Source organism: Chanos chanos, chromosome 3, assembly GCF_902362185.1.
Source record: "Chanos chanos chromosome 3, fChaCha1.1, whole genome shotgun sequence".
In the NCBI taxonomy this organism is placed as follows: Eukaryota; Metazoa; Chordata; class Actinopteri; order Gonorynchiformes; family Chanidae; genus Chanos; species Chanos chanos.
This window is the reverse complement of record NC_044497.1, coordinates 14,905,932-14,924,439: the sequence shown is the minus strand read 5'-3', so window position 1 is coordinate 14,924,439 and position 18,508 is coordinate 14,905,932. Positions and strand designations below refer to the sequence as shown.

Below are 18,508 nucleotides of genomic sequence, written 5' to 3'. Positions count from 1 at the left end.
AGTTTTGTCAATAACATGTTTCCAATTTGTCTTCTCCAGAGATCTCAACAGAAATATTGGTTACTGTAACACGCTGGCGGCAAATGATTTCTCTTGGCTTATTTACAGTAATGTCATTAGCATTCTGGGAGGACATATTGGATACAATGATATGCCTTTGTGGCTGGAAGCGACTTTGCCTTTGTGCCGCTGATTTTGTTTAGTCCAAACTGTTTCCTTTCTCTATGTCCCCTCTCTCTGTCTATTAACAGCTGAGTTGAATTAGCCACATTTTTAATTGGCATAGTGTGGTTTTTACCATTTATGTATGGACAATTTTCTGCTTTCACTTTAAACCTTACAGTGCTATATCTTATTAATCATAACCCCTATTCTTTTTTATTAATGCTCATACACTCCGGGTTAAATTTAATTCAAGAGAACCCAACTTGAACTCCAAATGTGAAATACCTCTGTTTGCCCTCATGTATTCACACTGCAATAACTATAGACTTTCTTTTTAAAACCAGTTTCCTTTACCAGTGCTTTAACCTCTTCATATATGCAGAAGCTTGTCCCTATGGAATGCCTTGTATCTCTGATTCTCACAGTCACCATGCTGACGGTGAAACCACCAAACGTTAACAATAAATGGACTGTCACTATTCTTCGGGTAATGCACTCCAAAGCTCCAGTGTTTGTGCTGCCTATGATTTTAGGGTCAAGAAAGCCGCTGACCCTCGACAGAGGTCGATGGCTGCACTGGTAATCCTGAAAGGACTTGACAGGTATGAGGAATAAAGTAAATCAATAATTTATTCCTTAATTTTGTCACGGCGCAACATAAACGTGACTCAAAAGCCATGTGATCATGTCAAAGCTGATTATATTGAGGAGGCAACAGGAATAAATTATAGACATATATAAACATAGGTTTGATCTGTTTCAACAACTGTGCCGTGCACACACTCTGCAATAGTTATCACAGCTCCAGTTTGAACATAATGGGTGAGCAATGCTGCTTACTCACTCAGTAATAAACTTAGAGTGCATCCCATTACCACCAGGGAAGCGCACGAGTCTAATTTTTCATGGCTGGCTAAACAGTGGCTGGTATGAATGAATGATCTATTAATCAGCCACAAAGGCTTTATTAAAACAGAACATAATGTCGTATATTATACTGGATGTCCCTGGATGACTTTTTTTTTTTTTTCTGAAATATATGTTGTGTCTGTCTCCAATTTGCGATTTGACAGGAGTTAGTAGATAATCATTGTTATTACCTCTGTTAGGGTGAGTATTTGAATGTATGTTTATTACGCCTGTTTAGATCAGCACTTCAATTTATGTTGTTAGAAGGTATAAACAACAATCACCTCATTAAAGATACAGACTTCATCAGAACGACCAGCCTCAAGACACTGACACATCTCTAAATAAAACCATTCTAGGGACAGTGTCTTGGAATAGAGAGGGTGATTATTTGCAAATACATACTAATTATTCGACGTAGGGAAATCCATGATCATCTCAATTTTTCCAGATCTAAATAAGAGGCTGTTGCAGGCAACATTCCACAGGCTTACTGAGCTGCTAGTGTAGTTTGCTTTTCTGTAGAATAAAGGTGTTCATTGAAATGCAAGGTTCAGCACAACTCCAGAACAGTTAGAGTATGTCAGTCACCCAGTTCAAGTATCATCTTCTCACTGCATAGAGAACTCTCTTCTTCTGTAATACTCATATTCAGTAAGTTCCTCAAGGTACACTGGGTCAGAAGATAGACAGTTAGTGGCCACTGCAATGACTTTGCCTTTCAGTACATTTCTCTTTAGGCTTCAATCTTTCATTATTTCACTATTTAAGCTACCTACATAGCACAGATGCCTAAAGGGAACTGAAGCACCTGAAGTCACAACCGAATGTCAATACACAGGCCCAATCTGAAATCACCTAGGCAACACTAATACTTCATAATAAGGGCTGTGGATATGTATCTGAAATGCACTATGATGCTATGTAAATGAGGTGTGTGGAGTTATAAGCCTTTTTTTGCATGTCTTCTTGATTTAAAACTGTAAAGAGACCTTAGTTCTTGGGAAAAGAGAGCAGATTTGGACTGGATCAGTTTATCAGCAAAACTGATCTTTCACAATTTAATATGTTGAATATTTGGCCAGTGTAAAAAGGACTATGCTTATGTATCTGCAATGTATTTTTACTGGGTAATTCTGTTTCTAATTTTCTTTTTTGTACATCATAATAAGGTGGAATAAAAAGCCTTTGACAGCAGTTTGATATTGTCACACATTTACTTATGTGTACTCAGTATTCCACAGCTCAAAATTAGAACTTGCAAGGCCTACAGAGAAGAAGGAAAAAAATCAATACTGTCTGAAACACAAAATTAAATAATATAAAGGCATTAAGGCTGACTCAACTCTGAGTTTCACAGTATCCATCAGGGATGGAGAAGGTCTTTGAGTTCTTTTTATTATTTCCTATTGTGTAGTCCACGTGAATGCATATGTGTCTAGCGCTCTCCTCGGAGGGAAACAAATTGATTTCTCCCTCGACCTTGGTATCTTGCATAACATCCACAGGCTCGTCTAGATACAGTACCGCCTGTTTCCAATGAGTCTCCGGTTTGAACGGAGACGTGGATAGTACCAGGGGCTTCTCCTCACTTGGGAATGTTACTGTGAACCAAACGCAGAGGGCGTTCACGGACGACGAGCCGAAACACTCACAGTGGAACTGCCCGCGTACAGATTTCAGTTGCTCTAGCGTCACAGTGTGTAGGTCCAATTCAGCAAACTTTGAGGGATGGGAGAGGACATCTTCAACCGTCACCAGGTTTACGGTTATGTCCTTATTCATGATGCACTTCTTTGCAAAGTCAGACATGCACGACATATCCACGTCATACTGGTCCTTGACAGTGCTCCAAAAATTCAAACGGTCTTCCACGACCAAATCGTTAATGGGTGCGACGTACAGCTCTGCTTTGCATGGTAAAATAAGGCCACCAGGTTTCAGCCACTTGTCTCGAGCAAAGATGACTGAATTTAGCATAGATTCGTGAAGCAGCGCATAGCCCATCCATTCGCTGACTATCACGTCTACCTGCTCAGGCAGATCGATTGTCTCCAGTCTACCCTTAATGACATCGACTCTGTCCTCCATCTTATTTAGTTTTACGATTCTAACAGCTTGATCGGCAATTGAACTTGCCTCAACTGCATAGACTTTTCTGGCCCCGGCTTGTACACAAAATATACTTAGGACTCCAGTGCCTGCACCGACATCCAGTACAACTTTCCCCTCGATCGCCTTACTGTTTTTCAGAATGGCCATCCTGTATGTGTTAGTCCGAACAGTGTCTGCGATCATCTCTTCGTGGATGGTCACATCAGAATAACTGTCGAAATACAGGTTATCCTGAGTATTTTTATCTAATCTCCTTTTCTTTGCACCACTGTGAGACATTTTGCTCTGAGATATACTCCAGTCACGCTGCAAATTTCGTTCACGGACTTCCGCAATAAATCCGTTGCATTATGGTAGTTGTAGTATTCTTCATGCCTGGTAATCTTAGCGTAGGGAGTTGTCTTTTCTTTAACAGACTACATTTCCAAAAATAAAGGCAGCATTAAGTCGCATGCAATGTACGCATGTGGTGTGGTAACGGTGTAGTTGATCGGATGAAATCGCTCGCCTGCTTCAAATTGCTCTTCAATTTAGTATTACAGTGGTGGAGCTAAAGAGGTTTGACAACCTCACATAACGTAAAATTTGAAACACAAATTAACGAAAAAATACGAACAAGGATGCATATATAACAGTTTTAAGCAATTTAAGATATGTGGAGCACACCCAATCAGAATTTGATTATCAGCCTTAACTCTTCAATTTTATTATGACTTTGTATAGCGGTTTGACATGTCAAAAGGTAATTGTATCTTCTTTCATAACTTTTGTGGTAGCCTACTAGACTTCGATTGGGTGAGGTGCATGATACATTTCTTTGAACACATCCGTAAAATTGTATAGATTCTGTATTCCTCTGACATTTAAAAACATGTATTCCTATGTATCCAGAATCCACATCTATCAAACAGCAGGCAGTGCAGTTTGTATCACAGTAGTGCTTCAGCAATACACATTCTGTATTCAATACACATCAAAGCAAAAAAAGTAAAATATTCGTGGACTGTTGTGATTGTGAGCATTTCTCTTCCTTGTAACATTGCCTAACTAAGCTTACTTGATGAAAAAGCAAGGGAAGTGCTACCAGATTGTTGGTTTGTAGGGCTTTCAAGATTGCCTGTGGAATCAGATGAAGGAATCAATCCGAGGTTGTTGTGCCTCTGCTGGCTGTAAAGACTTCCTTTGTGTGTGTGTGTGTGTGTGTGTGTGTGTGAGAGAGAGAGAGAGAGAGAGAGGGCAGTTTCTTTCAGAGCTGATGTGAGAACGTGAAACCTTAACATGAGAGAGGCAGAGATAAGTACCCCACTCACAACTATTTGATGCTGTGAAATGAATTGAAATTACATACCAGAGATCTTTACAATTATATCTTAGCCCTAGCATTTCTGGAGAGGGATAACGGGGTACCGGTCTGAGTGGCTCTATAGTGGGGTCTTCAGCGCTCTTGTCTCAGATGTACTTGCACCACACTCCCCACTGTGCTAGGGAGGAAACTTGTCTGAAACAGTCTTGACAGTGAAGAAGTCTTTCTTATTTTTAGTTTGTTTGGCAATAAGTCCAAATACTTGTAAACAGTATGCCTTTATGACCAAAAAAAAAAAAAAGTACCCCAGAAAGCTAAGTCGTGTAACTGAGGATCAGTGGGAAACTCATGGGAATAAGAGGTATGGAGTATGGTCAGTTATGTATGTATATTCCACCCATCAGATACCATCAGTGTAAAGACTGCAAACTCGCATTTTAAACCAATGACTTTCACTGCTCAAGTTTGGCAGACCTCTCCTGGCAGCTGAGAAAGCTAAACAACTGTAGACGCGCCTTTTCTGGCGGTGCATCGTCCCCAGTCAAAGCCAGGCTGCATCTTCAGTCGTGATGGATGACATGATGTGCCTTTAACCTTAAAAAATAACCCAACATCAGAGTAACTGTCAGTCTCCCTAACACCAGCAGGCTCCTCACTGACAAAAGAACATCCTGACTGGGACCATGCCTTACTTTGTCATTTGGCTCTCATTTAATTAGAACACTGATGAGTTGTCTGTGGAATGGTGAAGCTGTTCTTTTATTTTCTTTTCTGCCTGGCCACATTCAGATGTGTGTGTGTGTGTGTGTGTTTTGTCCTTATAGTGAATTTCAGTTATGAATAGGGTGTCTTACCCTGAGATTTATGTTATGGAGCATGGGTAACTATGTGGATTAGGCATGCCTTTTAACTCAGAAAGTCATTCATTCACCTCCTGAAAAAGTCTAATAAAATGCTAGGCCGCAGCCTTGAATGCATTGTCCAAAGGCAGGGTGGTGCACTGTTCAGATGGAGTGCAAGCTTTCACATCAAGATTTTAAGCAAGTTTTTCACTTTCAGAGAGAGATGAAAAGAGCAGGCTGAATTTGGCTAAATAAACAAAATAAAAAATAAATAAAATAAAAACCTGTACACATCAAACAATTGCACATTCCAGTTTATACATCCATATGTATAACCTGGAATGTAGAAACACAGATGAGAAAGAAAAGGGTGACGGTTTATGAAAAACTGACAAAGAAAGGGGGAATAAAGACCTTTGTTATAGGATAATAGTATCAAATGGTTTGGAATGGTGTTGTGTGAGTGTTCATACACGCAGTGTACAAAGCTCTGACCTGAGGAAAGCTTCTCACTGTGGGAGTGCTGGTATTCTATAGACGCATTCATCTCTTCTCTGTAACAAGCCAAGACACAAGACCACAAGCTGATTCCTTCACACACGGTGGATGCATAAAGGTAAAATGGGGCACAAGTAAATTGGGTCTTAAGGACCAGTTCACAGCCATGTGGTCACATTTATAAGGGCTATGAAGTATGTTAGCTGAGAGAGCTCCCCCGCTGAGAGAACTATATAATGCTGTATAGATCCCCTTTCTTCTGGAAAATGATGCTTAGAAATGACTATTCTGCATATTTTTATGTCATGTATATGTCGTTTGCATGGACAGTACTTTGATTTAAGCATCTCTCTTATTGAGGGAAATCTCTCTCCTCCTCTCTCTCACTTTCTCTCCCCCTCTCTCTCTTTCTCCATCTAACCCACAACCAGTTGTGAAGCCACTCTGTTCCTTTTCAGCACACCGGCATTGAAACCTTCGATAAGATAACACACAAATCTGCATCCATGGAAAGACCTTTTCCCTACACTCACATAGACTCACACACACAGAAATTATTGAAGGATTAAAAAGCACATGTTTGCACAGACATCTGCACCTGATCTCCTTTTAATTAAACTTGTACATCACTGTTTGCCCATCTAAACCAAAGGCTTGAGGTTGAATGGGAAACTGGGATGAGACGGACTAAGCAAGGAGATAGAAATGAGAGAAAGAGAGAGAGAGAGAGAGAGAGAGAGATTTTGCTCAGTGGGCCTGAAACATGTTTGGAAAGCCTAAGATCATTTTGCAGGCACTGAGATATATGCTGGTACAGTGACTGAGAGTTGCTGGTTGTTCAAGCATGAGAGCAGCAACAGGAAGCCAAATCACTTTGGACAATGAGGGATGTCCTGGAAAAATCGATAAGAGCCTCAAAGCTGATTTTTTTTTTTTTGGGGGGGGGGGGGGGGTTGGAATCTCAATGTGTTGTTTTTGATAGACCAACTGAATCTTGTTCGGACTGGATTGCTTAGGATGAAGGACATTGCGATTAGTCATCTGAAAAGATGAAATCAGAAAAAGAGAAAAGTTGACAACAAAAAATATGTTTTTTGTGAAACAGTGAATTACATCAAAAAGAGTTATGAAAACACAGTATTGTGAAGCATATTGCATAGGTGCCAACATAATTGTCTTTCTACATCTTGGAAACCATAATTCACAAAGCTGAATATCAGTTCACCCCCCTTTTTTTTTGCTGACTACAATAAAGGTTAACTCCGTAAGTAAAAACTTGTAAAACAGTGTGGACAAAGAGTGAGAAAGATAGAAACAATCGAGAGAGTGAGTGAGAAATTGAGTGAGAGAGAGAGAGAGAGAGAGAGACGGAGAGTGAGTGAGAGATTGAGGGAGAGAGAGAGAGAGAGAGAGAGAGAGATGCAAAGACATTTTCAGAATGACTCTGTGTGTGTGTTTGTGTGTGTGTGTGTGTTTTGCCTCTTTTATGCAGCTGCTGTCAGTCTGTGTGTACCCCTGGGAGAAGCCACAGTGCTGTCAGCTGGACTGAACCTGTCACCTGCCTGACCATCGTCTACTGCCTCCATCACCGGCGGGCCTGCTTGCTTCATAGCTCGCCAATAGGCCCAGTGTCACGCTCCTTCATTCACAAAGCATATCCCACTGAGAAATTTATATGTGGATGCTCTGGCAGGCTATTGATCGCATCCACCGATCAATGCGAGAGTACTTTGATATTTTACTCTCATAGAATGGAGCGCATTAGACAACAGTGCTTTGTCGAAAGCTGCTTTTTACCAAACATTGATTATAGTCCCAATCTGTTTTATTAATGCAACTTGTGAAGAAATAAACAATGTGATAAATAAGCTTTGAAAAACTATCAGCGTCTTTGTTCTCGTATAACTAATACACATATGAAATGCATGATTTACAAGTATCAAAATGAATAAGTTATGAAGTTGTGCAATTTTCTGTTTCTGTCATTTCCTGTGGGGAAAAGTGCTAACTATAACTGCAATAAGAAAGTTCTGTTAAACTATCTTCATCTCCTCATCCCGATATACACGTCTACCAGTTGGCCAGGAAGAATCTTGGCCTGTCACTCTAGACCCCATTAATCAATTCTATAATTATTTTTCCCTTCCTCTTAGACTTACCTCCTCCCTGGTCAAGAATCAGTTACAATACACTGCAATTAGATTAAATTACAATGTAAGCTTACAAGCTGCAAATATGACAGGATGGGAAGGTGGAAGTAAAAAAGGGTGAAATAGTTGCTGACAGTGCAAGAAAATCCATCCATTTGTTTTCCAGATGTAACGATATGCTTCACTGTTAATGGGTAAATTATTGAGCATCCTTAAATAGTTTCCTCATAAACCTTTGACCAGTTTCTTCCAACCGAGATGCATCTGCAATGTAATAATATCAGACATTTATAAACCAAATTATTTTCCAAGGTACCAAGCTAAATCAGCTCTTTCTCTTCATCTGCCATTGATGTAATGCAAGGCAATATAGAATACAGGCTCCTCAGTTTGTCTGCAATCATCCAGTTAATAACTCAGTATTATCAGCATCATGTCTATAAGTCAGTGGGTCCTACTGAACCTTGAAGTATGTGTAGGAGGTTATTACTGTTTATTCTGTGGTTGACCACAGGTTGCTCATTAGCCCTTGTGACAGATATTTTGTACATATGCCTTAGCGTCATGTCCAGGGGTGGGATACGGGCAAATACTCATGAAGCCATGCTGTAGTAATGTTAATGTTGAATATTATGAAATAATAACACAAAATTCTTCGGAATCTAAAGATCACTCCATTGTAGCACACTGAACTAATGACATCTTTATCTGTTCTTGACTGCACAAATAACAGTTAAACTTGAACACATGGAAATGTTGTCTACATCGAAACCTTTTCAATCAGTTTCACTTAGTGAGACACATACTCCTTTTTCTTCCATGTGTGCTGTCTTCAGCTGGAGCCTAATTCACAAACAAACACACGTATCTGTTGCTTTCTCTGACTACTTGCCAGTTAAGACATGGATGGTTTTTGAGAGCTCTGGAACATAATTAGACCATCTGACATCAGAAAAAAAGTCTGCGAGTCTATTTTTAATTCAAAAGGTGTTTTCTCACCATACACATAGTGGACACTACAGGGAAATCACCAATTAACAGGAAGGTGTTAATAGGATGGAAGGAAGACATCTGCGGTAGAGGAAGGAGGTGTCTGTGTGAGGTAATAAATGCAGTTCTTTACTGTCAAGATGTTCAGGTGGGTTTTTTGTTAATTCATCATTTCATATTACACAACCATATGCAAAATTTTCAAGCATGATCCAAAACAAGGGTGATGTGATTAAAAAAAAAATCTTTGACTCAACGTAACTGAAATCTTTATCAACAACAGTAAAGAAAAAAAAACAAAACAATCTGTCATTTTCTCCTTTTATCTAAATTAGCCCTTTGTCCATTTGTATTCTGCTAGCATGCTTGAGGCAAACATGAAAGCATTCAAGAGGAAACAATTAATTTGGGAAAGCTGTCATCTGGCTTGATTAGGTCCATAACTTGTTTACAGGCCTTACCAAAGTGAGAGAACTGACATTCTTGAACTCGTATTTAATGTTGTAAACAGCCTGGAGAACAAACATCATTCTAGCTAATAAATAGTGAATATAACTAAACAAATGCATGACATGGACTCTTGACACACAATACATCCAGTCTAAAAGCTTACTGTTTTACATGAGCACAAAGTTCAAAGAACAAACCAGCTTTTGCTTGAATATATCAGTTAACAATAAGATCAGAGGCATGAGTATTTAGGTTGGACCCACCCATCACCTCAGGAAATAAACAGATGTTTTGGCAAAAAAGGCAAAGAACAGTACTGAAACTGTCCACTGGCAGTGCCTTATGAAAGTAGCAATACTCTTCTAAATTTCTCAGGTGATCTTGAGCACATGTACCTGTCATCAAAGACCACATATAGTATTTTCTGGTCACCTGAAAGAGAATTTCACTCCAGGAGAGAGTGAAATTGCACTCCTTGAAGTTCTCTCCTCAAACCTGACCTTGAGCTTCTGAGAAATAAAATCAATGGCTTCCAGACGGAGTCCTCTGCAGTGAACACACCTCTCCTTTCCCTCTTCCCTCCTCTCCTGAGCTAGACTAGACCTGAGAGATTAGTGATGAAGCTCTCTGATGTGTTAGTCAGATCACGAGTGTTGGTCCACTCCCTGAAAACTAAGAGAAATCTCCTTCTTGGTAAGATAGAACAAGGTAACAACTGTCTGGTTAGAAGCACAGGTAGTGTGCATGTCTCTGTGTACATGAGCATATTTATGTGCTAAGGTGAGGCATGTAGAGTGTATTTTAAATTCAGTTTAAGCTGGAAATATGGAAGGAGGAGCACTTAATCGGTTCAGTGGATGATATTATGCGCTGGTTTTGAAGGACTCAACCCACACCTGGCATTTCACTCTATTAAAACAAAGCTACTGAGAGATGTGGTGTGGATATGGGGGAGATCAGTCTTCTCTGCATCTGGTCAGGGGAGGGAAATTGATCTCAGATGGTGCTGGGTGGTTGCCATCACTACCCGGTAGAAATCTCAGCTCGACACTGAGAGAACAGGTTCACAGCATGGTTTTTTGAATCTTATTATCCTGATTACATCCACTATTGTTTTCTTTCATTCTTCATAGACCGACTTTATTATGCACAGTATACGGTTATATTTTTCATCCATATACGACAGAGAGGAAATGAAAAAAGAAAAAAAAATCGAACCATTGTTGCTCATCAAATACAACATGGTATTTCTTTAAAGATCTGCGATCAACAGTGAAAAAAAAAGAAAAAAAAAACATTAATTTTGAATAATGTTTTGAGTTTAAGAAATGACGGAACATGTCTCTCAACCAACATCATTTTGAACACTCGACAAGTGCTAAGCTGCTTTAACGCAATGGTATAATAATGGACTCAGTGGTTTGCGAGACACACAGGGTGGGAGACATTTAGCGATGGAGAGCTGCAGTGGAGTCTTATCCTTTCAGAAAATCCATTTCAGTGCATTAGCAGACGATGTCATTGGGAACCTCTGTTTGTCTAATTACTCTCATTGATTCCCTGCAAATATCCCAAGTTGAAATTAAATTAAAAAAATTGATGGCGACTGTACAAGAATGAGAAAGAGCTGATTTCATACCAAATTTCAGTTGGTATTAATGAATATTTCAGTGATTGGGGGGCAAAAAAAAAAAGAAAGGAAAGAGGTTTTCAATCTTATCGAATTTTCACTTGTGTCTGACTCTCCTGTTAAAGATCTGCTGAAGCGCAGTGCAGAAAGATCTAGAATTTGATCTGACATGCAGTAGACAGTAGATATGTGTCAAAGAAGCAGAGTTATGTTTTTAGACATGATTCCCTTTCCTGTCACATCTCACAGCTTTATGGTGACAATGATCTCTAACATAAATGTTACCAGTTTTGTGATTACGCCTATAGTGTTGTGACTTACCAGACACCGTATATTGTTCAAAATTCAAGATTCAAGATTCAAAAATGTATTTGTCACATGCTTAATTGCACAAGTACAACAACGCTGAAATGAATTGCAACAACTCCGACAACTGTGCAAATGTAAAGCTAAATATCACTATAAAATTAAATAAAGTAAAGAAGAATATAAAGCTACATACAGGTAAAGAAATAGAGAATTAATATAAAAATAATAAATAATAATATAAGGGCAGCATGGTGGCGCAGTGGGTAGCTCTGTTGCCTCACAGCCAGAAGGGTCGGGGTCCTTCCTGTGTGGAGTTTTCATGTTCTCCCCGTGTCTGCATGAGTTTCCTCTGGGAGCTCTGGTTTCCTCCCACAGTCTAAAGACATGCAGGTTAGGTGTATTGGAGACATTTAATTGCCCCTAGGTATGAATGTGTGTTTGTCTGTGTGTCTGTCCTGCGATGGACTGGTGACTTGTCCAGGGTGTTTTCGCATCTTTTGCCCAATGAGCGCTGGGATAGGCTCCAGCACCCCCCACGACCATAATTATGATAAGTGGTTTTGAAAATGAGTGAGGAAGTGAGTGAATAATAATATAAGCTATGAACAGGGAGGTAAACTGTTGGAAATGTGTAAGTTTACATTGAAGAAGCAAAAAAAGACGCATAATGAAAAAAGGTGAAGGTGTATAAACAGTTTGTATTGTGAAGGTGCTGCAAAGATGCAGTGTGCAAACTGGGTACAGGATGTGTAGTGGATGTGTGTTATGTAGGTTTGTAAGTGCTTATGGGCCGTTTGGCCTGGGGGAAGAAGCTCCTTCTCAGCCTCTCTGTCCTGGCCATGCTGGAGCAGAAGCGCTTGCCAGAGGGCAGCCACTGAAACAGTTTGTGGTCGGGGTGGTGAATGTTCTTAATAATCTTGTTGGCTCTAGTCCTGCACCGCCTGATGTAGATGTCCTGGAGGCAGGTCGATGCTGTCCTGGTGATGCGTTCGGCACATCGGATCACTCTGTGAAGAGCTTTCCTATCCAGAGAGCTGTACCAGGTGGTGATGCTCCCAGAGAGCACATACTCTACTGTGGTGGGGTAGAAGGATTTCTGCTGCGCTGCAGAGATCTTGAACTTCCTCAGGCATCTGAGGTGACACAAGCACTGCCTTTGGTGATGATGTGTGTAGTCCATGTCAGGTCCTCAGAGATGTGAACTCTGAGGTACCTGTAGCTGCTTACTTACTCCACTGGGGTCCGGTAGATCCTGAGTGGTGTGTGGTGCATCCTCTGCTTCTCCCTCCTGAAATCTACCACCATCTCCTTAGTCTTGGAGACATTCAGGTCCGAGTTGTTGTCCCTGCACCATGATGACAGCACCTCCACCTCATCCAGATAGGTTGTCTCGTTGTTATTGGAGATCAGGTCTACCACCACTGTGTCATCTGCAAATTTCACTATGATGTTGGAACTATGTGTGGCTATGCAATCATAGGTGTAAAAGGAGTAGAGCAGAGGACCCAGGACGCAGCCTTGGGGGGCCCCAGCGTTGAGGGTTCGGGTGCTGGAGGTGCAGTTACTAATCTTCACCACCTGTGGTCTGTCAGTCAGAAAGCTCTGGACCAAGCAGCGGAGAGAGGAGCTCAACCCAAGGTCCCTGAGCTTGGTAGCCAGTCTGAGGGGGACTATAGTGTGAGCTGAAATCAATGAACAGCAGGTGCGCATAGTTCCCCTTACAGATGTCTAGGTGTGAGAGGGTGGAATGGAGGATGTGGGAGATAGCATCATCAGTACTCCTATTTGGGCAATAGGCGAACTGAAGGGGGTCTAATGAGTTGGGCAGAGATGAGCAGATGAAGTCTTTGATGGGTCTCTCTTCATCACAGAGGTCAGTGCTACAGGGCGGTAGTCATTTAAGGAGGCTGGGTTGGTCTTCTTGGGTACAGGGATAATGGTGGACGTTTTGAATCGTGTAGGGACGACAGAGTGAGGCAAGAACAGATTGAAAACAGAGGTGAACACCAGCGCTAGTTGGTCAGTGCATGATTTTAGCACCTGCCCAGGGATGCCATCTGGGCCAGCTGCCTTCCTGCTGTTCACTTGTCTCAGAGCTCTCCTCACATTGTGCTCTGAGATGGAGAGTGGGCAGTCCTTACTGGTAAGGTTGCCAGCTTCAGTTGCGTTAGCGTTAGCTGCGATGCTAGCACTGCTGACGCAGCTGGTATTGGAGTGTGATGCATTCCCCTCCTAACTTATGGGGAAATTTAAGTGTATGTCACCTTTGGTTCCTGTCGTTGTGCATGTAAGGCCGATGCTTGATAATGCAATGTGAAACTGCTGCAATGTGAGCCGGCTAATCTTTAATGAGACAAATAACTGCTAGCATAATAACAGTGGCAAGATGACCTTACTTCTTTCCATTCAACTTTTGGTGGCGTTTTCAGAATGTTTCTTGACTGTTCCTGCGGTGTTAACGGTGATGAATGAGCATCCATTGGTGGCGTGTGAGAGCGCGGAACCTAAAGAAAAAGGTCAAAGCAATGCAAATACACACACACAATGAATGGCGAATGTGGAAACCAAAAGCCAAATCCCGGACATTTTTGGTGATTTAGAAATCCAGGCCGGATGTATTTTTTAGTTCCAAAAAAGAGGACATGTCCAGGAAAAAGAGGACGTATAGTCACCCTACTTTATCCCTGTATTACCTTTTAGCCGCTTTAACTGCTTGTCTTAGCTTGCAGGACGGCGCTTTGTACGGTGACTTGTCATCAGAGCTGAGCCCTTCTTTTTAGGCAGTGTGTGCTTTCGCAGCCTCGCGGATAGCGTTATCAACCCATGGTTTCTGGTTGGGAAAGACCTTCACAGTCACCACGGGAAAGATATTGTCTATCAACTTGGATATGAAGCATGTCACTACTTCTGTAAATACACTGACGTCATCAGAGCTCTCCCGGAACATGTGCCAGTTGATGTCACTCAGCGTGTCCTGAAATGTAGCCTCTGATTGGGCAGACCAGAATCAGACCTCCCTCGATACCGGGGCTTCCTGCCTTAGCCTTTGTTTGTATTCTGGTATGAGAAAGATGGTGGCACGGTCAGCCTTACCAACAGCTGGGAGAGAGGTGGCTTTGTAGCCGTTCTTGAATGGGGTGTAGCAGCGATCCAGTGTGTTTCCACCCATGGTCGGAAATGTTATGTGTTGGAAAAAGTTCGGCATAACTTGTGTGAGGTTGGCCTTATTAAAGTCCCCAGCCACGAAGAGGACTGCTTCCGGATATTTGGCATAGTGTTTGTTGATGGTATCATGTAATGTGGACAGAGCACTGTCCATGTCCGCCTGTGGTGGAATATAAACGGTAATGATGGTGTTCGAAGAGAACTCCCGTAGCAGGTAGAAAGGGGGACAGAGGATCACTATGTGCTCAAGATTGGGTGATCAGGAGCGTGACAGAGCAGAAATATTCCTTGGATCATACCAGTTGTTGCTGGTCATGAAACATATTCCACCTGCTTTAGATTTTCCAGATTCCTCTGTCCTATCCATGCGAAACACAGAGAATGTTTTGGCTAGTAGAATGGCATGAGCCGGCACTGCAGGGGAGAGCCATGTCTCAGTGAAACAAAGGATGTTGCAGTTCCGCATGTCCTGCATGTCTAGAAGCGGACCCAGGCCCTGATGTCGTCCAGCTTGTTATCCGAGGACTGAAAATTAGCAAGCGGGATACTGGGCAGGGGTGGACTCCGGCTTGTTGTGTCCTCTTTCTGCTTTTCGCAGAGGCTTGTTTCCATTGTTAGGATCCGCGTCCCAGAGAATCTCTGTTGGCCAAGTGGGGCTATCACACGTAACTCCAGGAAAAAGTTATGAAGTTATGATTGCAATGGACAGAAGTGTGCTGTGGTCATAGATAATTAGTGCACACGACGGGGAGGTAAAAGAACACAAAAAAGCTATGTAATTAACAAACAAAAAGCACAGTCTAAGTGGAGCAGTCGCGACAGCGACCGGTCTCACCAGCACCATGTTGTCATGTTCATTGTGCGCAGTAGTACTTGTAACAAGATACATATCCTTCCTCCAATTACCCCTATACTGTAGAACAATAGCACCCATCAATATTGTATGGTTCAATCTGGTTTTGCTCACTGCTCTCCGAACACTAAATAGACTATCCTGCTAATCGTAAAACATCACTGACTATCTTCTTCCTAAGCCTTAAAATAAACTGACTTCCATCACCCAACAGTATTAACTCTCACTTAATCACCCTCAAAAATTATTTTCAGAGAACGTACACAGCCGGTGATGGATCTGAAAACCACACCCCTCACCACCTGCTCCCTAGTGCCTCCTTTGGATTGTGTAATGTGTCCCTAAAAATATGCTGTGATGAGGGTGCTTTTGCTTTTTTTCTGATGTAATACTGTGACGTATCTCTATTCCAAGCTGAGTTACACTCCCACTCCTGCAACAGCACATATGCTTACTGATTTATTGGTTTATTGATTTAATGTTTATTTATTTATCTATTTGTATCATCACTTCTTAATCTACAGTGACGCTTGCCTTCTCAGCTTAAATGGTTTCATCTCATATTTGTTGGATGAATGTTCAAGTCTCTGATGCCAGTTTACTTGCATATTCACTGCCAAAGCTTGAACGGGAATGTGTATGTTGTTCTGTTTTCTGCGGAAGGAGAATAACATTCCTGTTTGCATTTCTGGGCTCCTCTGACCTTGGCCACTTGTCTGTTTGGTGTAGGCAGTATCTTTATGAGGAGCTAGATGGTGATATTGAAGTATTCTGCCATGTTTTAATCTTCCCAGGTTCTTTAATAAATCACCAATATGACTGGGAGTGATTGGGACTGTGGACATGGCTGACATACAGCAGAACTGCTGCAGCTGACAGAAATCACTTTTTTTTCCCCTTAGGTATGCAAGGCATGTTCAAGGTTCCTGCAAAACCACTGAAATATTAAAACTGCCCACCTGCACCTCATTTCTTCCCCTCCTCCTCTTCCCCTTGAATAATACAAGATGGTCACACACTCCTGCCTGTTTAGCACTGCCAGTCCACTAACATACAGCTGTCCATCAGCCCGCACGCTCTTCTCTTTCTTTTCTTTTTCTTTTTTAATTCATTATTCACCCACTCAGCCCAATCATGCAGCAATTGCACTGTTTACATTCTAAGATGTTTCAGAGCATATTTTATTAAATTATATTGGTTTGGACAGTATAATATTTCAATAAAGCTTGAAGGATCTATAAAATTAGGAGAAAAGTAGCTGTTATGCCATAAAAAAGCAGAGTGTATTTGTTCACATACTGTTCCTCTCTCTAAGACTGTACACTTACGAGACAGAACATACTGAATTATCAGATTCACTGTTGGTCAGAAAATTGCAGATGGAGATTGGGCCCTGAAAACAAGATGTTCCTTATCTTTATTGCAGAATGTAAGTTTTCCCTGTGCAGAACCGGTAAGGTGAAAACATCCTCTAAGTACTGTAAAAGAAAATGGATTATGTAATGAAGTCGAATGCAGGAAACATTTGTGGAAGACCATAATGTGTTTCAGAGTTAGTCAGACTAGAGCCCAAGGGATTTAGAGATGCACAACCCTACACAGCATAACCCTGAACCAGTTGCAATGGCCAGCTACCCGCAGGCCAATGAGAAGAATGCCCACAGTAAGAACAAATCAAGTATTGACCTTCATACAAGCATAGCGTCTTTGTCTAAAGCTAGACTACAAACTAGATGAAAAACAATTAATCTCTTTCATGCACACTATGACAGAACAGAAAGTCTCTTGTAAATTTGTGTCTATTTACCATGTTTTTGGTATTTAAAGTTAAATTTATCTCATGCTAAAAGTGCTATAGGACCGAATTCAAACAGACATGCTAATGAGAGAAGAATCTGTTCTTTTGCAAAACACATTGAATATGTACTCAGTGCTTTCTTTGACACTTTCTTTCTTTCTTTCTTTCTTTCTTTCTTTCCTACAAAAGACAGTGAAACCATTCAAGCTTAATTAACCAAGTAAACCAGCATCACAGCACAGCAATATGTTAACATTATAGCCAAACAATGTTTCATTTACACGTTCGTTTCCTAAACCCAGAGCGATAACAACCATTTCAGGTCTCTTTGTCTTTAAGAAAAGTGCAAGCACAACGAGGGAAGTGTATTTGTAATGACAGAATTATCCAATGAGGGATTGGTACCCCAGACAAGATGGCAGAGAACACAGCATGGTGTTAAGTAATGCCTTGCTGTATCAGGCTAATAAGCTGTAAATAATAACCAGTAGTCATCCCGGGCCTAGCTCACTGGAATTTGCTCAATGTAATAAAGTAAAATTAAGCTGGATCAACCCTTTTTAACGACATTTGCAATGTACCCCTAGAGGCAGAAGCCAAATTTGCCGTAGTCAACTGGAACAGTAGAGAAAATTTGTACAGGGAAGCACAAAGTGAGTCTCTAAACTGAGAGGATGCTTGTTACACTTTCCGGTTTTCTGGGTCCCAGAACCTCTTTGTGTAAAACTACTGAGGACACCAGGGAGGCAGAGGAGACACAGTGCAGCATTGACACTGACATTGATACTCTGGTCGATCTCTCTTTACTCATCTACTGCTCTATCTATTTCATATAAACAGTTTCTCAAAGAAATTTTTTGAAAAGTTTTCTGTACTTTTGGGCCTAAAAGCTCAGTGGATACTGCAGTTCTCTTTAATCTAATAGAAGTGTGTAAAATTAGTTTTATGCTAAGTCAGGTTTCTTGGTGTCCATGTGGAACAACAAAATCTCTCAAACATTCAGACACAAGACTTTTAAACATCTCAGCAGTTTTAAAACCAAATCAGAGAAATGTTTGAAAATGAAAGTTTACTTCCCCACACACAGAATGGAGAGGAGATACATTAAAGGCACTACAGCTGTCCTTTGAGAAAAGTCCAAGTTGTCTTTAAATATTTACAGTATATGTGTATATTCTTGAAAAAGTGCTCATGAACTTATATACAGTATATACACATTTTAACCCACCCAATATTTAAGTAAGTGTTAACTTCAAACATTACACTTAGCTCACATTACTAGAGATTAGAGTAACACTGTTGGGGCCAATTCTAAAATGGAAACTGAGTTA

At 41.0% G+C, this 18,508-nt stretch overlaps 1 protein-coding gene across 1 annotated transcript; it reads right to left on the bottom strand.

Moving 5' to 3' along the window:
- Nucleotides 1-2,415: 2,415 nt before the first annotated feature.
- On the bottom strand, nt 2,416-8,505 carry prmt6 (protein arginine methyltransferase 6). The gene is made up of 2 exons (XM_030767605.1): nt 8,492-8,505; nt 2,416-3,472 (listed from the first exon to the last, which is right to left on the bottom strand). Exons 1-2 carry the CDS (start codon nt 8,503-8,505, stop codon nt 2,416-2,418), a joined length of 1,071 nt encoding a protein of 356 aa, XP_030623465.1.
- Between the last annotated feature and the right edge of the window lie 10,003 nt (nt 8,506-18,508).